This window comes from Elephas maximus, chromosome 22 (assembly GCF_024166365.1).
Source record: "Elephas maximus indicus isolate mEleMax1 chromosome 22, mEleMax1 primary haplotype, whole genome shotgun sequence".
Taxonomy (NCBI): domain Eukaryota; kingdom Metazoa; phylum Chordata; class Mammalia; order Proboscidea; family Elephantidae; genus Elephas; species Elephas maximus.
In genome coordinates, this window is record NC_064840.1 from 15,873,452 (window position 1) to 15,890,751 (window position 17,300).

The window sequence follows — 17,300 nt, forward strand, 5'->3', positions numbered from 1 at the left end:
GGATACAACATTAGAAGGCAAAGGCAGAAACCCACTTAAAGGAGGACAACTCACCAATTTCTTGATAATGAGGAAAAGGCAAATAACCATTCACATCTTGATTTTCAAATTTAAAGTGAATTCTCTTTTAAACTGATAGGAAATTTTGAAAAAATCTTCAAGAACCCTTGTACAATCCTAAAAAGGAACTGCAGATAAAAACAGCGTGACTTGGGCGCTGCACATCACTACCAGTATTGCAAGCTGAAGTATTTCCTGTTACAACTCCCATTGGTTCTCGCAGGTGCAAGTGTCTATGGGGTGTTGCCAATTTAGCCTTCCTTTTGCAAGTGAAAGGAGCCCCGGTGGTACAGTGGTTAAGCACTGGCTGCTAGACTTTCGGCAGTTCCAACCCACCAGCTGCTCTGTGGGAGAAAGACGTGGCAGTCTGCTTCCGTAAAGATTACAGCCTCGGAAACCCTACGGGGCAGTTCTACCCTGTCCTACAGGGTCGCTATCAGTCGGAATCAATTTCAAGGCAGTAGATTTGGGTTTTTTGTAAGTGAACCACTAAAGGAGATTTAGGGTTGGCATAACCTATGCAAGGAACTATTAGGGCAGTACTACCTTGGGCTAATACTGAGAAGCCTCCTGAACTAGGCTGATCGTGAATTGATTCAAAAGGGCAAAAGTGGTAAGTTATTGCAACAGAACTTCCATTATTTTTCTAAGATGCACTGTTATTAAGATATGTGTGTAACTTCACTCAACAAATACTTAATTGCCTGCTCGGTACAAAGCACTATTCTAGGCACTGGGAATACAATAATGAACAAAACAGACAAAGTCCATATGGACTTATCTACTGCCTAGAGGATTTTTGAAGATTTTATATGGTGTAATGAGAAAACGTCCACAGAAGCAGAGACGAAAGAAATTTGTATGGAAATCTGGAAATTCAAATGTAGTGCTCACTACTAAAAAGCACTATAATTAAGGTCACCCCCTTAAATCTAACTTTTCCAGAACCTAGTACATAAAAGTAGGGGTTCTTTATGTTTTCAGTGTTTCAATAAGGCCATGCAGAGGCAACGGCATATGTTTAGCAGGGAAAAGGAAAAACTTCTCACCATGAGTCATCAGTGACTAAGTTCTTTTTAATTCAGGCATAAAAGACATTTCAAATCCCATTACTTGTACATGCAGAAAACTGATAACAACCCCAAATTAACATCAGAAGCTTGATTTGACCAGTTTTCAGGGTCAATATCAACATCTAAGAAAAACAACTGAAGTTTTTTTTAAAGGAATAATGCCAATGTACCGAATTTTATTACAGCGAAATCTGTGAGAGCCGGAACTCGATAGGACTGCCTTGTCTTTCTGGATTTAGCAAGTTTTCCTCCTTTGACACTTGTTTTAGTGGAAAATACTTAAGTGTTCAGTCTCTAACAGGTTTTCGCCTTACACAGGTTCCAGCATTTACAAGTTTTACCGTATTTTAGTCTCATAAGTCTTTAATACCTAAGGGTCATGTCAGCTAGCTATTAGCCTTCTTTTTCTTTACGATGAATAGTTCTCTTAAGTTTTAAGTGAGACTGAGACACAATCAGCTTGGATGTACAGAGTGGTGGTAGGAATGACTTTTATTCGCATTCAATAAAAAAAAACACGGTAAATTCAAGACTGTTCAAAGAAAAACGTATAACCTAGGTAGTTAAATGTATAGATAAATTCTACCCTTACAAACTATACACTTGCTTAGGATTTTACTTCATGTCTAAAATAACCCAGCATTCCTTTTACCCAAAATGTTCGAAGAATTTCCAAAGCCTAATTAACCTACCTCGTCATTCAACAAATGTTTACTGAGCACCTGCTAGATGCTAGGCAATGGTCTAGGAGATGGGAATACAGCAAAGAATAAAACAAAAAATTCCTGCCTCCACAGAGTTTAAATTCCATTGGAGGAATATAAGACAAACAAACGAATAAATACAATACATGGTATGTGACATGGTAGTAAGTGCTTTGTAGAAGAAAACAATATGAAAGGTGTGGCAACAACAAGTTTACTTGTTCACCGTTGCAAATTGCTTATATCACGAAGTTCCCAATTGTCAGCCTTGGAAGTGAATTCTTCACTTAAGAATTATTCCTGCTATCTTCACTGGTAAAAAAAAAAAAAAAAAAAAAAAACTATATTTAAATATTTTATTTCTGGATCTAAAATAAGTATTTAAATTTAATACAATTCAACAAATATTGAGCAGATATTACTTGCAAGGCACTAAATTAGATGTGTAAGTCACCGTCCTTTGAACATTAAGATGATGGGTGTCTGAGAAGGACAAGCCAAGTATAAACTGTATAATGTCGTATCAGAGGGAACATTAGCGTAATAAGAAAAATACAAATCAAATACTACGGGATTCAATGGACAGAGTGGTGAGAAGAAAAATCAGAGACGACCTCATGGAAGATGGGATTAGGGGTGGGCTGAAAAATGAACACAGGGCATTCTAAGAAAAAGAAATGGCAGGAACAAAGACCTGAAGAGAGCCAGTCTGGCTGGCACACAGGATAGGTACAGGATGGTTATGGGGACATAGAAACCAAAAAACAGGTTGATAAATTTCTACTACATTCAGCAGGCCATGGGGAATTATTAAAGGTTTTGAACATGTGAGCGACAAAACCAGAGCCGTACTTTAGAGAGAATAAAAGAACAACAGCGCATAAAGTCAGGATGGAAAAGGATATTAGAACATTGTCACAACAGTCCTTCCCTAGCACCTTATTGAGGTCCTCATTAGCTCCTTCTTGAACCATTGAGAAGAAGGTATATGGAGTTGAAAAGCCAGATGCAGGTCACAGTGGTCACATTTGCCACTATCTGTGTGATCTTGGGAAGTCACTTACCCTCTCCGAATCTCAATTTCCCTCGATGTGAATTCATTAATTATTCTTTTTGGAGAGAGGAGCCATGGGATTCCACAAATGATTGGATACTGTGAGTAGAGTAAGAAGAGCAACACAAAATTGTCTCTGGTGATTAATACTAAGCAGCTACCATTTATTAAGCACTTTCTATGTATCTGCCCTAGAAGCCCTGGTGACACAGTGGTTAAGCACTTGGCTGCTAACCAGAAGGTGGTGGTTTGAATCTACCAGCCACCCTGCAGGAGAAAGATGTGGCAGTCTGCTTCTGTAAAGATTACAGTCTTAGCAACCCTATGGGGCGGTTCTACTCTGTTCTATAGGGTTATTATGAGTTGGTATCGGCTCAACAGCAAGAGGTTGATGTGTCTGTCACTGTGCTTGACATTTTAGAAATTGCTTCATTTATTTCTTAAAACAATCTTAAAATTCATGTATTCTTAATCTACAGATGAGGGAATTGAGAGCTTTGAGACTTAGGTAATTTATCCAGGCTCAGTTAGCTGGTATAATGACAGAGCCAAAATAAGTGTCTAGGTCTCTGATTCTAAGGCCCTTTCTCCCTCCTTACTATCGTAAATAATGCTAGCATTTACTCTTATGTTCCGAAGGAATCACTATCTCTTTTAACACCCTTTTGATGTACTAAAAGCCCTCAAGGAAGATAAAAAAAAAAATGTGGACATATAGTCTAATTTGTTGATGATTCATTCATTCACTTATTCATTTATTGAGCATCCGTCATGCTTTGTCCCTGGTACTATGCTTGGCATGAGGAACGCAAAGATGAATAAAAGCTCTCCTTGCCCTCGATGTACTCACAAACTTTTGAAAGACAAACACAGGCAACAAAGAACAGGTAGATAGTGACAGAAGGGAAATTGCACAAAAGATAATGGATGCATGAAGGCATATAAGGTATAATATTATCATTTTGTATCTCTGCTATTAAATCTTGACCTAAATAATTTTAAAGCTGTATGATTGTTGAAAATATTTTGTGCACTTATACACACATTCTTCAAAAAAGCAAAAATGAATGCTCACAACAGAGTGGAAAACTGACCGTGAACTTTGGTTCTATTTTGTGCATCTACTGCCAAGGCTAATTAGGTTATTTAAGAAAGCATTCTTCCTTGGTTAATGCCATCTACCATCATGGGTAAATCAAATGTATTTGAATTGTCATAGGCCTTGACTGATATGGACATAAACCAGTGTCAGTGGACAGAAAGTCAAACATAAAAATAAATATACACTGCACAGAGTCCCAATTTGATATGGAAATAAAAGACTATCCTGTCATCCCTCAAAAATAGTGGAAGAAAGAAAAAATTGAACTCTTCCAAAGAGCACTTTGATAACTGACTACAATATTAAGCATAACAAAACATACAATGTGGGGTTGATTTTACTTCTTATTATTTTACTGAGGCCAGAGGTGAAAAGAAAGGGCCCCAAACGCTAGACTCCAGCATGGGAATTTCCAGTGCTAGAGACTAAAACCATATTTCTCTGTTTGATAAGAACAGGTTTTACTAGGGGGTAAAATGTTTATTTTAAGCCATCTTCTTCTTATTCACTCTAGGGATGAAAAACATATCTGTGTGAGATAGCTGACAATGGTTGTGACACTGATTTGTGGCAAGAAATTGGCCTCTCAGTCATTCTGTTACCAAGGAATTAGCCCTTAACTGAAAATAATTAAAAAGATTTTAAATATACTTCCACCATCTCAAACAAATTTAAGATCAAGCAGAAAAAATACACCAGGTTGGTTTATAAAGTATTTAAGTAACTTTAATAACATACAGCTGAATGATAACACTGATCGATTTAATCCCTACCGGTTATCATAAAAATTGTAAATATACATATATTTTAATTTGATGCCTGTAGCTTAGGAATTAATTAGAACACATTTTGGCCCATAAGTTCAACATACATAATCAATAGACTTTGTTGTTGTTAGGTGCCATTGAGTCGGTTCCAACTACAAAGCCCCTATGTACAACAAAATGAAATGCTGCCCCTTCCCACAATCGTTGCTGTGTTTGAGCCCACTGTTGCACCACCCGTTTATAGGTTGTTGTGCTGTGGTGGCTTGTGTGTTGTTGTGATGCTGAAAGCTATGCCACTGGTATTTCAAACACCAGCAGGGTCACCCATGGTAGGCAAGTTTCAGCAGAGCTTTCAGACAAAGACAGACTAGGAAGAAGGATCTAATGATCTAGTTCAAAAAACTTGGCCAGTGAAAACCTTATGAACGGCAGCAGAACGCTGTCTGATACAGTGGGGCAGCAGAGACCCTCAGGATGGAAGGCGCTCAAAATATGACCGGGGAAAAGCTGCCTCCTCAATGTAGAGTTGACCTTAATGACGTAGATAGAGGAAAGATTTCGGGGTCTTCATTTGCTGATGTGGCACAACTCAAAATAAGAACAGCTGCAAACATCCACTAATTAATAGATAGATACCACTTACGTTTAAGCAAAAATTGACAAAATTTAATTTACCGTCACAAATAATGGAAACCCTGGTGGCGTAGTGGTTAAGTGTTATGGCTGCTAACCAAAAGGTTGGTAGTTCGAATCCACCAGGTACTCCTTTAGAAACTCTCTGGGGCAGTTCTACTCTGTCCTACAGGGTTGCTATGAGTCGGAATCGACTTGACGGCAACGGATTTTTCACAAATAATAAAGCAAGGAATTAAGTGGGCAACAAGGCTAAATAATCACAAATTAAACTCTACGGTAAAATGCAATTATACAATACACTACAACTCAAAATACTAATTCAAAAAATATCCCCTCTGATTGACAAGAAGCTCTCATTAAAGACACCAAAAAGAAGTCTCCTCTTTTATTAGGAGAGTCACAAAACACTTTTAGGAGTTTCCTTCCTTCCTTCTTCCCACATGGATTTATAAGAATTGTTCTGTATTAGGAAACGTCAAATCCAAAAACTGGGTCTTTTTGTGGGGGCGGGGGTTGGGGAGGATTAAGGTCAGGGAAGAAACAAAGACTAGCAAGAAAGATTATAAAAGAAACAGGCTTTTAACTAACACTCAAAAAAATAAAATAGTTTTCATTCATTCTCCTATACTACTGAAATCAGCAAATATGAATACTGGCAAGCAATGAGAACCTTTATTCAGGTTGGCTTAAACATTAAACCAAATTAGATATCAAGGTAGTGTCTGAGATGACAATGGCTTGACTGTATATGATTCAAGGGCAAAGAGAGTGTAAAATGGGTTATTGTATTTAGCGGACAGCACTTGCACCCTGCTAAGACTGAGACCAGTTTAAGAACTCCAAACCAAAAAGAAATGGCATTCTGTGGTTGCTATAACCATCCATATGGAAGTATAAGCGTCTTTCTTAATCTCTCCTTTTGGTTACATTTTTTAATAGAAAATAAACAGCTTAAATGAACACAGGTATAATGATTTCAGATATTTATAACTTCTCATACTGTAACTTTATTTTGTGAAACAAATGAAAATAATTTACCACAGAATTCCTATCCTCCTACTCCATGGAAATAAACAGCTACTATAAGCCCCTCCTACCACTAAAAATTCTATTACAATGAATCTCTCTTCATCATCTCTGGATCAATACCATAACGTAATGTGGTTGAAATGTCTGCCTTAGTAATCACTCAAGGGAGTATCATAGCACTTTCTTTTCTTACAAGGAAATAAATTTTATGTCTTGTCTTGAGAAACGATAATTTGTGTCACTCAGAAATGAGCTAACAAGCGTGCTGTAAGACTTATCTGCTCAAACATTTCTATTACTTTGTAGAATTATTGGTATGGAGACTCCCAATCCTTCCACGGACCATTTCATACAGTATTAAAAAAAAAAAAACCCAAACCCATTGTCGTCGAATCGGTTCCAACTCACAGTGACCCTACAGGGCAGAGTAAAAACTGCCCCATATTGTTTCCAAGGAGCACTTGGTGGATTCAAACTGCCGACCTTTTGGTTAGCAGCCGTAGCTCTTAACCACTATGCTACCAGGGTTTCCTCATACACTATATGCAATACATAATGAATATATGCCCATTGGCATATATAAGTAACCCATTGGGTTAACGGACCTTATTTTAACTTGAATTCTACTTAGGGTTCTGGAAAGATAAATTTAATGTAAAAAATGACACTCAGCGTGGCTTAAATAAATTATAAATAAATAAATAAATTATAGTGCCTCATATTTTCAATTTGCTGTTGTTGTGTCTCTCACCTTCATAACTTCTATTTCTCAGAGAACGTCTAGTTAGTGGAATTTTCATAGCCACATTGAGCTCCATACTCTCTGAAGCCATATACAAATTGTTATGTATCAAGTAATGCCAAATAAAATCCCTAAACAGTGCATATCCCATACTTATTATCACCTGGATGTAAGTGACTTCAGTAATTTTTTTTGTCTTGGATTTACATAGACAGTTCTATGTAAGCTTTCTACGTCATCTCTGGGGAATAACACAGCATCCCTTTCTTCTTCTTAGTTGAAGCTGCCCATTACTAAACATAGGCAAAAAACTTCTAATAAGACACATTCTAAACCTAAAACAAAGGAAGTATCTAAATTATGAAATGATATAGTAATTACATTCTCCATTGTTTTCCTAAAGCCATCCTTTTCTAGATCTGCTGCTGTAAAAAAAAGGAAACCAGTCAGAAAGAGAAAGGGTGAGGAAAAGCAACGCACCAGCAGAGAAAAAGATCAAAAATTTCAAATTCGAAACTGCTGGGTGCAACGGTAACAAAGCATGTGCCTTCAAGAGTACATCTGAAAAGTAGTCAGGGGAGTATTAACATATCCTTTTTTTTTTTTTAACCACTGTCAACAACTAGCGTGGTCATTAGTTTAATTTTCACATCCCTCAAAGTAAGAGGCTGCCCCCTAATTCCCACCCCCTATTGCGTCCCACTATATGTTTCAGCATTTTAACCGACACACACCCACCTCCTACCAGGACATACAGTGTCTGCTTTGAAAAGGCTTATCTCTTTCCTTAGCTGGTCCTGGAATTTTGCCTAAAGCTCACTCCTGGTAGCTTTTAGGAAGAGAAATCTAATTGGAAAGGGCTGTTGGTCTTGCGACTCTAACATTTTTTAAAATTTACATTGACTTTTCACCTATCACCAACACATCTCCAAACAGCCCAAATTCCAAACTCAACAAAGTTCCTTTAAACCTGCCTCTTCAACATCCATACCTAGGTGTTGCCAAATCTGAAAACGTTCTTAGCTTCTTATTGAGCCAAGATGAAAAAACAAACAAAAAACAGTAGTTTAGGAAAATCAAGAGTCTATGAAGATAAATATCCAAATTCATCCAAAACGTGGATCTCCCAAAGGATCCCTTTCTCTTTCAACTTCTGGCGGCAGGTGGACGAAGCCCCCTCCAACCTTTCACATTCAGATTGAACTCTTAAGGCTAGGGAGCCCCCCACTTTTCAGTCTTCCACACGGAATTCTTGGAAAGGAATGGGAAGTCAGGGGGTCAGTGACAATAGGTCTGGAGGCACACAGCTCTCTCGATCTGTCCAAGGTCGCTGTCCTTCTCCCAGCCCCTCCGGGGGTGCGTTCTACCTGGGAGACGTTTCATTACATAATCCCTCTGTCACAGAGTCACCCGGGGCTCGGCCCACCCCGCGTCTCACACAGGACCCCTTAGACGACCTGGCCCATTTCGGACCCCCGGAGCCCCAGCGCCCCTGGCCCTCCTCCGCGCCGCCGTCTGCCCCCTTCCCGCCCGTCACAGCGACCCCAGCCCAGGCTCCCGCCGAGCCCTCCCGGTGGTCTCACCCCGGTCGGCGGCCCCGCGGGTCCCCCTCCTCGGGGACGCAGCTTCAGGCTGCTCAGCGGCGGCGCGTTCGTCCCCGGGGACCAGACCCGCGGCCCGCAGGGTCCCCCTCACCGCCGCGCCCAGGAGCCCCCTTCGAGAGCCCTTCACCTCAGACCTGTTGTCGCGGCCCCTCTCGGGGTCCCCTGTCTTCAAGCTCGCTGTTCCTGTCCCCTGTCGGGGACCTCTCCCCTCAGATTGGCCGTCCCGGCCCCACTCGGAGTACCCTTCCCTCACTCTCCGCCCTAACTCCCCTCAGGGACCCCTTCCCTCAGACCCACCGTCCCGGCCCCTCGCGGAGTTCCCTCTTCAGACTCTGTTCTTGTCCCCTCGCGGGGACCTCTCCTCAGCCCCGCTGTCCCGGTCCCTTCCGCGGAGCCCTCCTCTCAGATCCTCTCTCCCGGCCCCCAGCCGAGGTACTTTGCTCTCACGCCTGCTGTCCCGGCCCCTCTCGGGGTCCCCTCCCCGCAGACCCGCTGTCCCGGCCCCTCTCGGGGTCTCGTCTCCTCAGTCGGTCCTGTCAAAGCCCCTCCCGGAGCTCCCCTCACCCAGGTCCTGGCTGACCTCACTCTACCCGTGGTTCCCTCGCCTTGGTTCGCGCTGTCACCGCTCCGCGCCCCGGTGCTCTCACCTCAGATCTGCTGTCACCGCCCCCGGGCCCGGCGTCGCCGCCGCCGTCGCTTCCTCTCTCACACTTGTTCCCGAGTCGCTCTTTTGCGGCTTGTCCCCCGGAGGATCCCTGGGTCCGGTCGCTGAATGCCGGGTTCGGCCGCACAGACTCTCCGTCCCCAGTCCTCGCGTCGGGTCCCACTCTTGCACGCAGAACCCCGCTGCTGCTGCTGCTGCTGCTGCTGCCGCTGCTGCCGCCGCCGCCACCGGGCGCCACACGGACCCTATCGCGGCCGCCGCCGCCGCTGCTGCTGTCCGAGGTGCGGCTCCTGCCAGGGGTGGCCAATCGCACCCGACTGCGCCGAGCGCGCTCCGCCCCACCTTCCCCAGGCTGCCCGCCCCCAGCTTCCAGACCACGCCCCTGCTCGGCTCCGATAGGCTCTCTACTGACCTTCCCTGATCGCGAGGCACAGGGCTGGGGCCAGATATAGGTACTTGACTGAAGGTGCCTGGGAAACGGAGCTGTCGATGGCACCTGACGATTGGTGGATTCCACAGAGGGCGGGCCGGGGCGGGGCGGGGTGTCCTCAAACCCGGAAGACGGTGTAACTTCAGTTACTCATGGGGCTTGATGGGGTGCGGTCGGCCTTGTTTGCGCTGCTTTGGAGGTCAAAGTTCATGTCACTCCTCCCAGCGCCTTAACTTTTCCTGGGAGGCTCCCAGAGGCCAAGGCCCATTGGGCTGCCCGGGGCCACCAAGGTAGAGCCTTGGGAGATGTCCCTATTCTCCTGCTAGCCCTTGCACAGCTATCTCAGTAATTATACCGTTAATTGATATGGCATTTATTCGCCTAGGACTTCAAAATATTTTCTGGATTTAAACCCTTTTATTTCTCTGGCAGGGGAATTGCCATTCTTTCCATTGCGTTCAAGACAAGTCAGCTTAATGCTGCTGGAAAAAAAGTTTTTTATATACTAGATGTATACAGTGCTTAAGTGTTCAGCCCTGCTGGTGCACACTCTGATAGGTACAAGGACGAAGCTTTAGAAATACTTTGTGGGTTTATTCACTTTGCGAGTTTTGATCTTGTGGTATTACAGCAGTAAGGACAGGAACCGTGTTAGGGGGTTAGGGGAACCCTTGTTAGCTTCTAGCAAGCCTCTGGCAAGCCTATCCAGAAACTCAGATTTTTACCGATTGAACTAATGGGCAAAGTATAAGGCACTTTGACCCCACAAGTAACCTGTGATAATCAGAGACCCATCTTGACCCAGGTGTGCCTGCCAGGGATGAAAGTGCATTATGTTACCCCAGAGCCATTCCTTGTATTTTTGTGAAACCGGATATGTTGATCGCATCAATACTGGATACTGATAACTGCTATCCTCACCCCTGAGCTCCAAAGTAAACTTAAGGACTTGGACAAACGAGTGTTTAACGAAGAGATTATTTCATTTCGAGAAGGTATTTGAATCATAAGCCTTGTCAGATGTATACAGGCTTTAGCCCTCAGAAAACTCTATCAATTCTTTTGGTCCAGTCAGCGGAAGTTTAAACAAAAAATTAATGATATAGAGTTTTCTGAGGGCTAAGGCCTGTATACATATGTATCCGTATACATATGGTTTCCCTAGTGGTCATAAATCATGCCCTATCCCCGTTATGATGCTCCTCTTTAAATTTCAGTGTTAAGAGTAGGCAGAGGAGGCCTGGAGGCACAAAGCATTCTGGAAACGCCTAAAAAAAAACCTAGCAGGACTTTAAGTCAAGTTCTGAAATAGTAGATGTTTCCTAAGCAGTGGCTGAGTACTATTTTGGGAGGGGAAACAGCTGATTTGAAGGTAGAACTTGGTTTTGAGGGAATTTAATTACGTCCATAGTCTTCATAGTAAATGACTATAAAGGTGGGGTTAGACCAAAACCATAATTTTTTGCCAGGTGTCCATTCGTTAAAGATCATTTATTAGTTGAGTTCTTCCTACCAATTCTGCAGAAGGGAACGTGGACAGAAGACAGTAGGGGTAAGTTTTCATCACTCAAGTGTTCAGTTGTGTCTGTTCATTACGTATAAAAAGAAATGCATGACAATCAACAGATGTTATTTACAGTCAGGAAGATAAAAATAGGAATAAAACATCAGCAAGATAAAAACCCCAGTGTCTACAAAAGAAATCAACTGTAAATGAAATTGTCTATTTTTTTGAAATTCATTATACAGTGAAACCTGTGAAAGCCGGAATGACGGGACTGCCTTGTTTTTCTGGGAATAGAAAGTTTTTCACCTTTGATAGAGAGCAGTCTTACCACTTTTCTTTTGTTCCTTTTAGTGGAAAATACTTGCATTTCCCTTCTCTGACAGGTTTCTGCCTTATACAGTTTTCAGCTTTCGAATGTTTTGCTATTTTAAAGAACTCTAATTTTTAAAATACGCATGCAAAAGCTGGACAATAAATAAGGAAGACTGAAGAAGAATTGATGCATTTGAATTACGGAGTTGGTGAAGAATATTGAATATACCATAGACTGCCAAAACAGCGAACAAACCTGTCTTGGAAGAAGTATAGCCAGAATGCTCCTTAGAAATGAGGATGGTGAGACTTTGTCTCATGGATATTGGAAATGTTATCAGGAGAAGGTAGAGGTGTGCGAAAAAGAGGAAGACCCTCAATGAGATGGCTTGGCACTGTGTTTACAATAATAGGCTGAAGCATAACAACAATTATGAAGATGGAGCAGGGCGGGGCAGCATTCCATGATGCTTTTTTGGTCTGATTGTTGCTACTGATAGGAACTCAAGTTGCTCAAGATGGTTGATTACAAATATTTTAGATGTGATCCAACAGCACACAAAAAGAAAACGACTTCATTCTTTGGACAACAGACAGCCCTGAAATTCTAATTTAAATATAGATGGCGGACCTACAGCCAAAGAATGATTCTTATTTACAAAAAAGAAGATCCCTGAGTCCCCCAGACTACTAAAAAATATGGCAGCATTCTATTCTGGAAATTGTTGAGTTTTGTTGGGAGGAAAAATCTCTTACAAATAGAGCCAAGATTTTAATTGAAACAATACATAAAATTAAAATAAAGTTAAATGCGTTGAGAATAAAGTTTTTAATTTTTAAGAGACGATGGGGCCAATTCAGAGAAAAACCTGATTACAGAGAATCTAAGAATCAGAATATTATTGTTCCTGCTTGCCTTTTAGGAGCCTTGGTGGCACCGTGGTTAAGTGCTTGGCTGTTAACCCAAGGGTAGGTGGTTTGAACACAGCAGCAGTTGAGAGGGAGAAAAGATTTACAGCCTTTGACACCTTATGCGGCGGTCGCAGTGTGACCTATTGGGGTTGGAATTGACTGTACGGAAAGGGATTTTAGTAACGGGTTTAACTTTACTACTTTTAGATTACTTTTTCTACTGAGACGTGGGTAGCAATATAAATTAGGTTAGGGTTTTTCTGTTAGCTTTCGCGAAACTGTTAAACATCTCTGGACCCTTTTCCGTATTCCTTTTCTTGCTACACACTAGAACACACGACTCTCAGAAAAATGGATACCCTAGATCTGTACATGAACCAAAACATAATACTATATCGCCTTCTACTCAGAGGGAATCACACAAACTAATTTACCACTTCAGTCAGCGTTCTTGTTTCCCGAGTTCCCACAAGGGACCTTCCTTACTTTAGCCAAATTAGTTTTCTGTAGGCAAATACACCACTTGGTTATTTGAGAGTTGATTAGCAAGTTATTGCATTGGGCAATATAACCTTTTAAAATATCAGTATTCGAGGAAATATGAAGCCACTGTACTCTGGAGGGCCTGGGTTTGGGAGTCTAAACAAGGCAGACTGGACGCAACCACTTTTTAAGGCAAGTGATGTATCCTTTCTTATCTCTAAAACCAGGTGAACACCTTTTTTGGATAAACCTGTACAAAGACAAATGGCTCCCACGGGCTGAGAAAATACTGTTGCGGAACCCAGGATGGAGTATCAACATCCTTTATTTTAGTTGTTAGAGCTCCAGTGAGTCAGGAGAAGGGCTTGGGCTCATCCTTCTGGTCACTCAAACTCTGGATGTTTGGGTTTCCCGACTTATAAAGGGTACGGTTCATATGATTCACCTGCTTACATTAAAGAGCCCACCTCCACCTGCCAACAGTCCTTTAAATCCTCCGTCCCCCTAGGACGCTAACGACTCTCACTTTAGTTCCGGCTCCAGGCGCCGCCTGGCGGCTATTACTGGACGTCGCCTCTGCGCTTCGGGGTCCTGGCCGCAGCTAGGCCTGTCCATACATTTGCCTAACTCTAGAGATCGATCCTGCCTCTGCTCTCTCGCACCATAGTGTTGAGGATTTTTAGGCGGCGATGAAGGGGCTGGTGCTTAGGCGAAGGAGGCGTCGCAGCGTTCGCCGCGTTCCCTCAAGCATGGCGGAGTCAGGCGGTCCTCGGACAGCTCGCGACCCGGAAGTCGCCGCCGGCGCGAGGCCCCCGTTGCCGAGCGCGGGCGATGGGGGCGGAGCTCGGCGGAGACGGAGGTGGGGGCGCCTTGGCTCCCGCTGCTCGAGTTGGCGGCCCCCTCGGGCTCTGCTAGGTGGACGTCAAGTCCCCGGGGCGGGTGGCCGCGGTCTCCCGGCGGTACACGCTGCTGCTGCCGCTGCTGCGGGCGACATGAGTGCCGCGGGGTTGTTGGCTCCGGCCCCGGCCCCGGCTGGAGCGCCGCCGGCCCCGGAGTACTACCCGGAGGAGGAGGAAGAGCTGGAGAGCGCCGAGGACGACGAGCGCAGCTGCCGGGGCCGCGAATCGGACGAAGGTGCGTCCTCTTGCTCGCCTGGTAGCCCGGGGCGGAGGTGGTACCCCGGGGGTGCGATCGGGGTGTATGGGAGAGGGGCAGGGCGACCTCCGGGGGCGCAGGGCCGGCCAGGGGGGCGGTTGGGGGGAACGGGGCTCCGGGTGGTTACCTTCACCTGCGCTGGGGAAGGGGGAAATCCCGGGGTACGTTGTACCCTACAGTTACGGGGAGGAGGGAGATGTTGTCAGAGCCGGAGGTCCCTTTAAGGTTCTCCCTCCCACCCCCAACCGTCCGTAGTGGAGCCTCGGGTCTGCACCGAATGGAACGGGAAACCCACCCATGGAGTGCATCGAATACGCCCCCTTCCATTTTCGTTCCTGAGAGGATTAGAGCAAAGCCGAGTTTGGCTTCCTGGTTCCTAACTTGCCCCCCCCCCCGCCCCGCCCCATGTCTAAATCAGCCCCATTTCGGGCACTGTAGACACAGGTTGGTTAAAAGAACAGGACTTGGAATCAGCCAGATTGAGGTTTAAATTTGACTGTCACTTAACCCAACTTTGTGATCTTCAACAACTTCCCTAAGCTCCCGAGCCTCAGTTTCCCAACTTTAAGGGGGCTGGTAGTAGTACTTACTCCTAGGGTAGTTACGCGGTTTGAATGAAATATGTCCGTGAAGTACTTGGTCCAGGGCCTGGTACTCAGTAAATACACAGGAGAATTTTTTTGTATTTTTTTACACCCACTGGGGAGACAGGCACGAGGAGAAATATGGATTTGCTTACTGGTGCCCAGGGGTTGTGTTTTCAATTCCGTGCACTTCACATTATGCGTTGTCGTCTCGTGGAGCCTTGCTTTTTAAAGTGGGCTTTACAGTTTGGCAAGTGTGAGGAACACTGTTTTGGGGAAGAAATTGAGGAGGGTGCTGGCTGTCTGGAGGAGAAAGGTGAAGAGACGTGAGCAGGGAGAAGAAAGAGATAAAAGAGCCCAATCCATGGGTGAAGTATTCGGGAACAATATGGGGCTGTGGAGCAAAAGCTAGACCGGCTGACTGGGGTGCGGAGTATTCCTTCTTCATCTCAGTCCCCCAGGGGCCCAGGAGCTTGGCTGGCTGGCACGTCACAGGAGCTCCTTGAAGGTCTTTTGACTGAAGGAGGGCAGATGGGTTTGTGGAGAATTGGACTTGCAGTAGCCCTTCCAAAGGTTATCTGCAAAGTTGAAGAGACCAATTGGATTGATGACTTTGAGACTAATTGGATTGATGACTTTATGAGTCTTCGGGGGAGGATACACTTTGAAAGTCTAGAAAGGGTTATTTCTTCTTTGAGGACACACTTCTCTGGATTGCACTGGTGACTGCTGAGTTTCCTGAATTTGAGTTTATTTGCCTGCTCTACAGATTTGGTTCGGGTACCCTAGAAGACAAGCCGTAACCTGGGATTTTCATTATGAGTCGCTTGCACTGCTTTTAATACCCACTAGGGGGAGCGGTGAAACCAAAATGGATTTTTTTTCCTCCAGTAAGAAACCAAACCCATTGAGGTCGAGTGACCTGGTAGGACAGAGTAGAACTGCCCCGTTGGGTTTTCAGGGAGCAACTGGTGGATTCGCATTGCTGACGTTTTTTGGTTAGCAGCCGAACGGTTAGCCACTGCGTCACTAGGGCTCCAGTAAACCCCCCCGCCAAAACCCCAAATCCATTGCTGTCGGGTCGATTTTCACTCACAGTGACCCTATAGGACAGAGTAGAAATGCCCCATAGAATTGCCAAGGAGTGCCTGGTGGATTTGAACTGCTCCTGTAGGGCTGTTGAAATTATGTAGACAGCCCAGCCATTGGCTCTTTCTAAGAACAATGTTTAAAATGTTTTGAAACAGTTTCTGTTTGATCATCTTGCCTCCTTCCTGTTCCCTGTAGCTGCAACTTTGAAAATATTTCAGTTATCAGAATTCAATTAGTTGTTTTGTCTTCTCCTTTTTATCCTTTAGAGTTCCTGGGTGGCACAAAGGGTTAAGCGGTTGGCTACCAACCAAAAGGTTGGTGGTTCGAATCCATCTAGAGGTGCCTTGGAAGAAAGGCCTGGTGATCTTGCTAAAGATCACAGCCACCAAAAACTATGGAGTACAGTTTTACTCTGAAGCACATGGGGCCACTATGAGTTAGAACTGACTTGACAGCGACTGTTTTGTGTATGTGTGTGTGTTGTATGTATCTGGCATCAGATCTCTTAAGGAGTCAAACTGGGCATGTACCAGAAGAGATGGCCACATTTGGTTTTTTTTTAGACTAGTGAGAAAGGCTACTGCCTACAGTTTCCCAGCCTTACAGCCACATTTCCCTTTCCTGAACTGCCATCTTTCTTGCTTCTGCAGAAGTGGCAGCCTTGACTATGACTGCTTGTGTCTCACGTGCCCAGTTCTCTGGCTGCACTGTAGATAAAGGATGCGCTGAGAATACCTCTGGCTGTGTATGCTGGAAATGGCATTTTCTTTTTGTGGTAACTGTGTTTAGTGTTTTTCATTGATGGCTTCACATAGGCCTTCACTGAGTAGAAATTCATTTTACAGAAGCTTATTAAGTGCTTACACCGTGTCAGGTGATACTAACTTTGTGATTCATGATTTAACTAACCCTTCTTTCCTAATTTTACTCAGACACTGAGGATGCTAGTGAAACTGACCTGGCAAAACACGATGAAGAAGACTATGTAGAAATGAAGGAACAGTGAGTAACACAAGCTCTTTCATGTCGTTTTCATATTGCTTTTCTGGAATACAGAGTTGGCAAGAAAATCTTTAAGTGACCATGTGTGTGTGGTTTTGGAGTCCCTGGGTGGTACAAGCTGCTAATGTGCTTGGCTGCTAACTGAAAGGTTGGAGATTCGAGTCCACCCAGAGGTGCCTCGGGAGAAAGGCCTGGTGATCTTCCAGAAAATCAGCTGTGGAAAACCCTGTGGAGCACAGTTCTACCCTGACACGTATAGGATCACCATGAGTCCGAGTTGACTCCATGGCACCTGGTTTGGTCCTTGGTTTGGTGTGTAGTTTTGACTATTGTGCTTCAAAGACCATGTACATGTGTTCATTTTTCCCGTTTAAGTCTGTACATAGAT

The 17,300-nt window shown here is 44.2% G+C and overlaps 2 protein-coding genes across 6 annotated transcripts in view; one reads left to right on the forward strand and one right to left on the reverse strand.

The window, feature by feature from the left end:
- The window catches only part of TAOK3 (TAO kinase 3), a 178,686-nt gene extending 169,182 nt beyond the window's left edge, over positions 1–9,504 (reverse strand). Inside the window, exons 1-3 of one of the 4 annotated variants that reach the window (XM_049865544.1) lie at positions 9,419–9,494; positions 2,902–2,990; positions 55–2,149 (exon numbers count right to left, since the gene is read on the reverse strand). The gene's annotated coding sequence lies outside the window, so the exon portion shown is untranslated. Of the gene's footprint in view, positions 1–54; positions 2,150–2,901; positions 2,991–9,418 lie in introns of all 4 variants that reach the window. The other 3 variants (XM_049865545.1, XM_049865543.1, XM_049865548.1) reach the window with 3 other exon arrangements.
- Positions 9,505–13,886: 4,382 nt separating this feature from the next.
- SUDS3 (SDS3 homolog, SIN3A corepressor complex component) overlaps positions 13,887–17,300 on the forward strand; it is a 40,653-nt gene continuing 37,239 nt past the window's right edge. For both annotated transcript variants that reach the window (XM_049865561.1, XM_049865562.1), the window contains exons 1-2: positions 13,887–14,213; positions 16,843–16,912. In XM_049865561.1, the coding sequence (XP_049721518.1) occupies positions 14,072–14,213; positions 16,843–16,912 (212 nt within the window). In that variant the 5' untranslated portion in view covers positions 13,887–14,071. The remainder of the gene's footprint in view (positions 14,214–16,842; positions 16,913–17,300) is intronic.